This window comes from Aptenodytes forsteri, unplaced genomic scaffold (assembly GCF_000699145.1).
Source record: "Aptenodytes forsteri isolate BGI_AS27 unplaced genomic scaffold, ASM69914v1 Scaffold185, whole genome shotgun sequence".
In the NCBI taxonomy this organism is placed as follows: Eukaryota; Metazoa; Chordata; class Aves; order Sphenisciformes; family Spheniscidae; genus Aptenodytes; species Aptenodytes forsteri.
Genome location: NW_008796214.1, coordinates 407,064 through 417,891, shown reverse-complemented (window position 1 = coordinate 417,891; position 10,828 = coordinate 407,064). Strand labels below are relative to the sequence as shown.

Sequence of the window (10,828 nt, the reverse complement as noted above, 5' to 3'; positions counted from 1 at the left end):
TATCCAATGGCCGTCAAAAGAAAGAATCGATTCAAATTAAATAAAAACCAAACATAATAGTTGGAATCAAAACACATGGAAAAACTTTAAATCCTCAGGAATTAATTCACCTACTGATAACTTCTCAGTATTAAGGTTCATTCACATACTGATAGATGGTAGACAGCTCGAAGGAAATACTCAAAAAGCCTAAAAATTGTAGATCAAGTTAGTATGCAAATAATTTTGTAACGTATTGAAATATCCAGACCTATAGCAGGATGGTGTGAAGTGGTCAAGGCCAGGCCTCAGTCCTTTTTCTTAAAATGCTCAAAAGTCAAGCAACAGGATATTGCAAACGTTGACTAAAACTATAGGATAAAAAGCACAATCTGCAGGTTTGTTTCAGGCCTATTTGATAAAATTAAATATGTGTAAAACACCTCCCTGAGAGACAGGCTTCTGTCAGAATCCAGTCCGAGATGTCAGCATGAATTAACCCATAAACAAACAGGTGTGGATTTACCAGGCAGTGTGATATGCCTAATGTTGCATTACCATCTGTTAGCACTGGCCGATATGGACCCACACACACATCAGTATCGTATGATACAGTGTCCCAGCGATGTCCTTGTCCCTAAACTTCAGTTTCCACTACAAGGACCAGAAATGCTAATTTAATCATAATCCTCCTACATAACCACAGAGCAACACTTACGTTTAGAACAAACAAAAGCAACTCCAGAATGAATCAGAATCAAATAAAATTATTCATAAAACACTACCCTACATGCGCTCTTCCCACTGCGAAGAGGAAAACAAGTGAACCAAAATGCGACAGATACTAGTTACATTTCAGCCACGCTACAGGGAAGCACCTACACAGCAATGACAGCATATACGGTCCAGCAATCTACACAGGAGAACATAAGGCCCCATTGGGTCAGAAACTCTGCGCTTCTCATTCACTGTACACAATGCTGGCACAAGCACAGAAAGCTGTGATTTGGCATAGGCAGCAGAATTGAAGTGGCAGGAAAAAACAGAGTGGTAATAATCAATATACAGGTAGACATCAATAAGCGAGGCTGCTAGAGACACTTGCATCTCTGCCTGGTGTACGCTGCAGGCAGCTGAGCAGATAGGAAAGAAAAAAATAATTCAGTCTAACTTTTTTAATGACATGTATGGCTTGAATCCAAAACAAGAGCAAGGCTGTGTTAAAGGCACATTGCATGAGCATATCATAGTCTTTGCTCCAAACTGCATCCATTGAAACAGATGACATGATGGAAGGAAAAGGGTTACCCCATTATTTTCTTAAGCTCTCTCAGCAACACCGAGGCGGCCTGCTCCCCTGAAACACAGTGAGAGTGAATGTATGAAGTGCTTACGCAGAAAAAAAACTGTACAAAAGATGAAAGAGGATTACTCTCCACATCTGAAGGACTACTGGAACTAGGGATTCTCTGCTCTTATTTAGTTCTTTTAGGTAACAGGCCTTCCTATTTAGACTTCGCTCAACTGGTCAGAATATGACATAACAAGAGAAAATTAAAAATAGGTTGGAATATGCTCCAAGAGACCTAGAAACTACATGCACTCACTAAAATACGCAGCAATGCAATTAAGCCAGCAGATTCACAGAATAAACATCACCGACAAAACAATGTATTCTTTCTAGATAGCAACCTAGTTTTACAAAAAATACAATTGATCTGGTGATGAAGTAGAATAAAAACAGCATAATCACAGAAGTACTTAATTAGGTTATCAAGGAAAATCATAGCAGTTTTACTAAGACACCGATGCTGTAAACCAAAAAGAAAATTCTTCAAATTAACCCAGACAGATCTGCTCATAAAAGTAGAAGGGAGAAACTGCATTACCTCGCTTTGCGAACATACAGCTGTGGGTTATACCAGTGTCTGGGGCACGCAAGCAGGGTAAAGTTTGTATCCGCTACTGACCCTGGGGCAGTCATCATCTTTTCAAAGACATTTCCCATGTCTGGCTCTGCGAATGACAAAAATCTGTTAGGAGCAACAGAGAAACTTCATTATGTAAGCTTTTAAATTACCAGCAAAACTGTTTGAGGAAAATGGAGTTTTGAACTTAAACCACAGATGGCATTATGCTCCAAGTCTTTTAAGGTAAGCAATGAAGCTGAAATGACAGTAGTATAAACATGTGAAAGAATTGCTACTGGATTAATTTGTTAATTAATCCAGCACCCCAAACCTGAATAAGCTTCAAAGCAATCAGAAATTGGTAGGATCAAATCCCTATAGAAATACTAGTCTTATCACCAATACTATACGCCACTGAAGAATCTCTTTGTCAGGACTCGTTATGTTGAAGGAAAGTTGACATTTGTCGCTAGGGTAGGTTTGACAAAAGCCCTTATTCAGGTACTGTTTTCTGTAGTTGACACACCACTATGGAGTTTTTCAGCATGACTGGGAACTAAGATGTCTAAGAAATTGGCCTTTCAGAAAAGGTTCTAGTTCACTTCCAGGAAAGCTCCAACCAAAAATCAGTCATTAAGTAGATGCTTGGTTTATTAGTCTGAATTCAGGACTGAAATTCCAAGTCAGATGCTGTTCTCTGATTAAGATGTGCATTCTCCATATTTGTACCTCTGCTCTGAAAGAAATAATCCTAGTTTCCTTCCATGTCTCCAGCACCCCTTCTGACCCTTGCCAAAGTGTCCTCTCCCCATCTTGTACTCACTTGGCTAAATAAGAGAAAGTACCTGATGTGACTGGTTCTGATGTATGAGCACAATGCCTGGCTGACATGTATGAATTTATCTATGTGTGTGCCTGTGAATATACATATACGTGCCAAGTGGCCTATTAGTCATTGTCTCTCAAAGTACAAGCACTGATTTAAATCTCTTGACTCTATTCAGCCAGAAATCTTCACAAAACTTGTAGGAATTTATTTCTGAGATCTTTACTCCTGTTTGAAGTCCTGCCTGTTTCTGGCAAATTTAAAGACTGCAGGAAATGGATAGACTGCTGAATGGACTGCTGGAGCGAACATGTGACCACATAAACCTCTTTTACAAGGTATGTCCATTAGAGGATACTTTAAGATTGTGTTTTCTGCATGTTTAGAAAATGATAACTTTTCTCAATATTTAAAAAAGCAACACAAAAAAAGCCCACCAACACAGTGCATATTAATGATAATGAGATTTGAGGTTGTTCTCATTATTTTAAGAATAAAATAGTATTAAATTCTTACCTAAATTCTCATCAGCTGGTATGAAGAGAAGTATAAATTCCAGTTCTGGTACTGTGATAAAAGCTCTCCTGGACAAATAACATGACTGTATTGAGTCTTTTGTCATTACACCCACCAAGCAAATACAGCAGCTAGGGGTTTTTTTAAGATATATATATATGTATTTAATATATAAAATTTTTTCTCCAATGTCTCCCATCTTCCTTTATGAGTCCACATGGCTCAAAAATTAAAACATTTTATTTATGACAAATAAAAGCATATGAAATTCATCTGGGCATTTTTTTCACTGTTTTTTTTTTCTACCTTATTTCTCTCTTAATTTCCTAATCCTTAGATTTCAGACATCCTCCTTTTTATATCAGTTCCCCAGTGGTGAAAAAATTAAAGATGCCACATCTCTGCTGGCAGATCTCTGACCTGGCACCTGGATAAGATGGCACGACACGACAAAGTAACTGTAAATTCAACAGCAACAGCACCAAGTGCAATTCACTGTTTATGTAAGTAGATTCTAAGTATACCAAACAACCTGAGCAATGGTTATATTTGAGTACTGAGCTAACACAGTAATATATTGTGCTGTTTGTACTGTATCGTTTGCAGCCTTACCGTATAATCTGTAGCTAACAAACTATCAATAGACTACCTGGGAACAAGTGTATTCCAGAAATATCTACAGCTTTTTAAGCTTCCTGCTCAGTAATGCGCTTTGATTTGAACAAGTGGAAATTTAGGAAAAAGAAAAATCAATCTGCCTTGCAACTGCAGTACTATTTCTGTGGAACATTACAGCAAAGATACAGCTAAACCTTAACAGTGTTTGGGAAGCGTACTTGGAACTGTAACAGCTTGGTTTCAAAGCCAACAGTGCACGTTTGATTAATACAAGGTTATGTTTTATTACCTTCCGAGACTGTTTAGAGGGGTATTTAATTTTGATCCAGTGATCACCTTAAGGCATTTTTAAATTCCATAGCCTCTCCAAATGATAGTAGGAGAGTACACATGCTTCACTACAGAAAGTTACATGTGAACTCACCTAACAATTTCTTGGGAACATCCAGCTGCATATTCTTCTTTTGCCACAAAAAGATGCATGAACAACGTGTTCAAAGGCTACAAAATGAGGAATGAAAATCTAAACACCATGCAGCTAATATTTATTAAGTCAACCCAAGTATTAATATGCACATTTATTTCCAATATATATGATCTGCACTCAAAATGAGTAGCTTTACATATACAGGTAACTTCAAAGCATGTGTGGATAAAGTTATGTGATTAAAGGACTTTTTTTAATATCACGATTTGTGCTTCTGCAATATTTTTGATTTACACTCAAGCTTACTATTGTTTGACTACAATATACATACATTTCATATTTAACAGTATTAATTCCAGACTGACAACATTTTAATTAACCACAACAATTTAACAACTAAATCTTAACAACATTTAATTTAACATTTGGCTGATAAAGACATTCTTTCTAGGTTTAAAAAAAAAAAAACCAAAAGCTCACATACTTCTCATACTCCTAAGATGTTTTTTCTTTAAAAGAAGAAAAATTACAAAGTCTTAAGATTACATCATTAGACAAATTTAAATATCCAGGCAGAAACAGGGCAGACTAAAAGACATCTTTATCCTATGTCTCCAGTTAACCTAGAAAACACTAGCAAAGGAAAACCCTTGTGCTGGAATGGAAAGTGCTATTAATTCAGCTGTTTTCTCTTGCATATTAATTTCAAGTGCTGAGTCAAGGAAGGTCTACCTGTACATGAAATGTTTCTACAAAAAAATATTTTAAATGGGAAAACTTGAGGTCTTCTGAATAGTTTAATATTCAACTAAAATGTCTTGGCTAGAGTCACCAATAAATTTCAGCAACTTTAGAGCAAGAATGATTTTAATAGATGTTGCAGTATATGGACCAGCACAAAGACAACAGGCTATTTTAGTGAATAAACATCAAAAGCCATTTCTATTAAAAAAAAAAGAATTAAATTGGACTTTTCTTTTTTTGTTTGTTTTTTAAATGCAAAAGAAAAAGGAAGAAGAAAAAAAAAAAAAAAAAAAGAATAATGTTTTGTTCTCGAGGTTCAAGAGGAGGCCCAGGAGGCAAGATTTGGCCTGTAACTGTTTCTGAATAGTGATGGTAACCAGGCAATGCTGTTAAGCATCTTCACTAATTAAATGCTGCACAAGTCAATTCCTAATTTAGACCTCTAAGCTATCTTATCATTTCTGCGCTCTAGGAAAAAGACCTGTCAACTAGACTTTTAAGAAATTCTATTTTCAGAAGATGTCAATTTTCTAAAGCACATCTGCATGGATTTAACCTGCAGTTAACCAAAAATACCTCATCTAGTTATAACTCAGAATAGGCTCAGTTGTTTTGTCAGTGCAGAAGCATAAAACATGTACTGAATCTTCTGTAAGTAAGTATTTTAGAAAATAATCTCCATTCTAGAAAAAGAAGAGTTCTTCTGTTCCTTGTCAATGTTCCAAAGTACCTTTCACTCCTGTTTATGAATAGTAATTCCTAACATGCTCAAGCTCTTTTTTTTTTTTTTTTGTCTTTTCTCTTTGTATGCTCCTGCACTCCAAAGTCAGCTGCAGCTTTGCTGCAAGAGATATTGTCAAGCAGGCCGCCTGAGGAAGAGCTTGCAGAACTGACAGCACAGCATAACCGAACAGGAGCAGCTGCAGCTGCACAGTGAATGAAGTGGTTGCGCCTGCAATATGCCTGTACACAAAGTACTGTTCAAGTGACAAAGAAAACAGATTACAAGAAAATTACATGGGTTTTTTCTATACTCCCTTTGGCTGTAATAATTTTGTTTCTTTTAATGGCACACAGCATTTTCAAATACAATTGCTGTATTTGTCAGTTTTTCTGCAAGCCATTGCTTAACGTCACCCAGAACAACATTGGAAAACTGATGAACAAACTGTCTAGAGATAATTTCAGTACTGCCAATACCTTATTCTGGCATGTGCTGCCTAGCTTTTGGGTGTTTATGGTTAACATTTTCCATCTTTTCTCAACAATCACAGGAACTAGTTCCTAGCAGGACTGAATGATGGGCAGCATTTGAATCCTGAACTTCTAAGTGCCCATTTCTAGTCCATAATTCCTAAGAGTAATTCATAAACTTGATCGAGGAGCCTGTATGAAAACTGGCACCACACAGAATGGAGCGCAGCAATCTCCACACCAGCACCAAACAAGCTTACTCCAGAACAAAAGATGCTCATCTCAGCATGGTTCTCCACCCAGTGTAAGTCACCATCCTTCTAGCAGGGGTACACTCCCTGTCCCTTATTCTTTCTCTGAAGCCATTAAATTTGCATTCAGTTCTGTAAATTAGCAAAACTTTATTCCAAAAGGTGAGAAATGAGGATTCCAGTTCCCTTACAGTGAGAAGGGCCTTAAAGCAAGGACTCCACCTCCCAGGTAAATGTTCTGTTAGGTAACACCAGAGCTGGACAGCTTTTTGAATTAAAAATGTTGGTGACAGCTATGATTCACACCGCTCTCAGCGCTAGCACAATGCATCAGACATGTCCTGCACATGTCTGGCAAAGAAAGGCCTTGTGTTCCCTAACTGCCATCCTTACAGCTACCTTCAGTTACTGTAGTGGCAAAAGCACAGGTACTCATGAATTTCTGAGCACTTGAGGATTTAGTAAGAAATCTGATGATCACCTTCTTCAGCCTGAATGCCTCAAATCTACCTAAAACAGATTTTAGATGCCTATGCCTATTTTCATACCTAAGCCTTAAATGAAAACTCAACTAAGATCACACAATTTACTTACAGTGCATTTACTGTTAATGTAGTTTTCATGTAAGAATGATTCCCAATCAGACTGATCGGTGATATTCCAATTTGGATAGTCCAGAAAGACAGCATGGGCTATAACCTCATTCTTCTCACTGCAGAGCGTCAAAGCAAGATTTGATTTTTCTCTGTGAAAACAATTTAATTTTGCAGAAGTTGAAGAAACTACACAAATAAAAGTGACTGACTGTTAATTCAGCCTGTTAGAGTAGCAAAATTAACCATGTTCAAAAGTGCTCCCAGGATCAGGCCTCAATAAAACTTCATTGCCCACATCCTAACTTGACATTATCGCTTCAATTCCAAATATTTCTTTAGTGTATTCTGACATTATAACAATTCACATGATTTCTCAAATCCTCAATTACTATGAATTTTATATGCAAGACTTAAATGTTCCCTTTTTCTTTGCATGTTTCTTCATGCATCTATTTTTTCCCCAAATAGCTGGTATCTGAGACATTTGCCATTAAGTCAAGTGGAAAAAAACTAAGCGACCCATCAGCATTTCACATAGTCTGTCTATCATCTTTCATCACTGTACAGAAAGATGAAGTGCAGAAGGTTCATCGCTATCTCCAGTGATGAAGGTATGGTAACAGAAGGCTTCTACAGCCACCCATTTCCACTAAGGACATTGCCATGCAAGCAGCAAGGATACAGATGTCAAAACATGGAGGATATTAGGTATCTTGGGAGCATGAAAAGAAGAGGCACGTTGAAATGTATTTTATGGCAGATAGCGGCTCTCTCCCAAGGTAGAATAAAGAGAGGCAAAAAATAACCAATTCCTTTCATTAAGGGGAAACTGGAAGAGAAGGAAAAGATTTAGACATACACAGGGAAAGAAAACAGAACAGTCACAGCCACAAAATGATTAAAAACCCTAGTCCCTGCCCCTCTACTTCTATCACTCTCCAACAGGCAAAAGGATTCAGTTAGATGGAGCAGACAGCAAACATTGGAATCTGATGGTTTCATCAGGTATTATTATTTCTTCTGAACTTTTATAAAAAGGAAGCTAGAGTCAAATAGAGTCAAATCTTGTCCACCATGCTGGCATCAATGATCCAAGTTTGCACAGTCGTGCATGTGGAGAAGAGATGGAAGCAGATTTTCTCTCCCTTTTTGTGAAAAGTCATTATGCCACACCATGTAAAGGCTCATAATGTTTTCTGCCATTTTAAATGTAACATAATTTCTTGAAGTTTCCTGCAAGAAAGGTAATATAATATCCCTAAAATACTGTTACTTACAAAAGGTACATGACATCAATCCTTCCAAAAACTACTTCTGTAAAATGGCTGAAGAGGCCGATAATATCTGAAACATCACGTGATTCTGTTCTTCTGGCACTGACCACTTCTGGATTTCCTCTGGAAGAAGTTATTGTAGTCATCTTACAGACTACAACAAAAAAGAAAGAAAACATTGCTGTTCCTGTGGATCCTGCTGCAATACATTGTTCAATGTAGTTACTTGAAATGGATTTTTATATAAACTGTGAAGCAGCGCGATTCAGTTGGATTTAAGTGCCTAGTTCCTGTAGACCTCTACAAAAATACATACTGCCTGCGTATACATACGGCATGCAAACAGTGCACAAGTAGAAATACAGCAGGCAATCATCCCTATTGTATGTATTCTACATGCTACACAGGAAACAAATGCTTTTAATAGGCTACAAATTGCTTTTACATTTATAGGCACTTGCATGCTATCAGAACAGTGCCCATCATTAATAATTTCAAACTTAATAGCCTTAAGTCTACAGGTATGGGAGGATCAGCTGCAAACAATCAGGATAAGAATGCCCTGGTAACATTAAACAGCAATTTCAGGTGAGTTAAGTGTATTTTGCCCAAAACAGCTCCTCAAATTTCTTTTTAAGTCAAAGCGATGCTTAAATTTCAGAAGGAATTGATATAGCTTCCCTGCCCAGAAGAAAAACATTTTTGTGGTTCCACATTCTCAGAATTTGCGAGGTCCAAGTGATTTATTGACATGCCTAGCAATTTCAGAACATACAGGGGCAACAGGCATTCAGACCATCTATGACTATCAACTAACAGTTCATTTATCTTTCAGCTGTGTTGCTACTCGATATTGTAGCCTGTTCTGATGTAATCAAGAATTAGGCATGTAAAAAACAAATTGACCAAACACAGCAACTGTCTGCAATTTCTTAAATATACTTGTGCAGAACATAGCATTAGTAACTCAAAAAAAAATCTCAATAACCAACATACCTAGACTAGCAGAACACTCTTCCCAATCTAGTAAACACAGTAGCCATTTCTAACACTGGCTCCAAACCCAGATGTGATGCCCAATTATTAGGCCCCACAGATCCCAACTAAAATGGGGTAACAAAGGAAACCCTGAATTTTATATCTTTTAAATACAAAGAAAGTCATGTGTACAGCGACATCTTTCACACACAGTCGAGATACTATAGGTGACACCACAGGTCTCAGTCATGCAAACAGACATTTGCAGAGAGGTCCCGGCACCAACCTGAGGCAAAATGTCCTCTGCAGGTTTTAATGCATGCACTTAGTAAACAGAATTGTGGTTATGTAGAAAGAACTAACTAGGGTAGAGTGTACTTATTACTGAGTAGAACAATAACATCTACAAGGAAAAAAATTATACTAGCTTGTGTAAGCAACTTCTCAAACATCTTAAGTTGTAAGATATATATAGTCTTCCTAGTGGAGTGGAAGGCAACTGTACCCAGGGGTAAATGACAGGTGATTCTTAAAATGAGCAAAGAAAATGGCCACATAATTCACTTGTACATTTCATTAAGTAACTGCAAACTGAGAGGCTACTAAAATAGTTGGTTATTTTTTATTAACGTCAACTCCATATATCAAATAAACAGGAATTTTAAAGTGTCCTTAACAAACTTAAGTCTAGCATTGATTACTTAGAATCATAGCCGCCCAGCGCCTCTCCCCGTGGAACCTCTCCCGCCTCCAGCGAAGCCAGCGACTTCAACTGAGGAAAACAGCTTGCCACATTTTCGTATTCAATTGTTTAACTTAAAGCACTGAAAAAAATATCACCCCCTTCTCCTCTAGCTCCCCTTAAAGGCCCTAAACACTCATGCAACCACGACTGACAGAAAGCAGCATTTACACATTAAAAATGTACCGTTTTCGTAAGAAAATGCACTGTTCCAACAGCAACTCCTGTATTTCTACTGTGAGAGCAGCATACTATAGATGAGACACTTGGCAAAACAGATAAAGAACCGTTCCTCTTCCGAACTAGCGCTTAGAGCTTCCTCTCTGCCTCCTTAAACAAATACTCTCTTTTTAAGCACAAGTGGGATTCCCGCGTGGTATGTTTTTTTCTGTTTCTGATTCAAAACACACGAAACACGTACATACCATAGGTGTGCGCCTCAGGAGACTTCTGCAGGGTACCTGACAGCTTGGAGAGATGGCAGGCGGCACCTACGCACCCCATGCCAAACGAGGCCAAGAATTAACGGCTTGCCCCAGCAGCAGGGAAGGAGCGTGCCGACCATTCCCATGCCCGAAAGGCAGAGGGGAACGAGGCCAGACCCAAATTTTAAAGCTCGGGCGGCCCGGAGGAAGGCTAGTAGGTCTAAGAGCCGGGCAGAGCTCTCTCGCCTGACAGGAGCGGAAGCGGCACGGGCAGTTAGGGCGGGAGAGGAGTTTAACGCCCACACTATTAACACCTCTCGGGCCACGCGTCGGCAGCACGGACCCTTC

The 10,828-nt window shown here is 38.2% G+C and overlaps 1 protein-coding gene across 1 annotated transcript in view; it reads right to left on the bottom strand.

Moving 5' to 3' along the window:
* Positions 1-8,481, bottom strand: part of CFAP61 (cilia and flagella associated protein 61) — a 109,426-nt gene extending 100,945 nt beyond the window's left edge. The window contains exons 1-5 of the mRNA XM_019474429.1: positions 8,339-8,481; positions 7,060-7,210; positions 4,274-4,350; positions 3,232-3,299; positions 1,869-1,995 (exon numbers count right to left, since the gene is read on the bottom strand). Of these exons, the coding sequence (XP_019329974.1) occupies positions 1,869-1,995; positions 3,232-3,299; positions 4,274-4,350; positions 7,060-7,210; positions 8,339-8,481 (566 nt within the window). The remainder of the gene's footprint in view (positions 1-1,868; positions 1,996-3,231; positions 3,300-4,273; positions 4,351-7,059; positions 7,211-8,338) is intronic.
* Between the last annotated feature and the right edge of the window lie 2,347 nt (positions 8,482-10,828).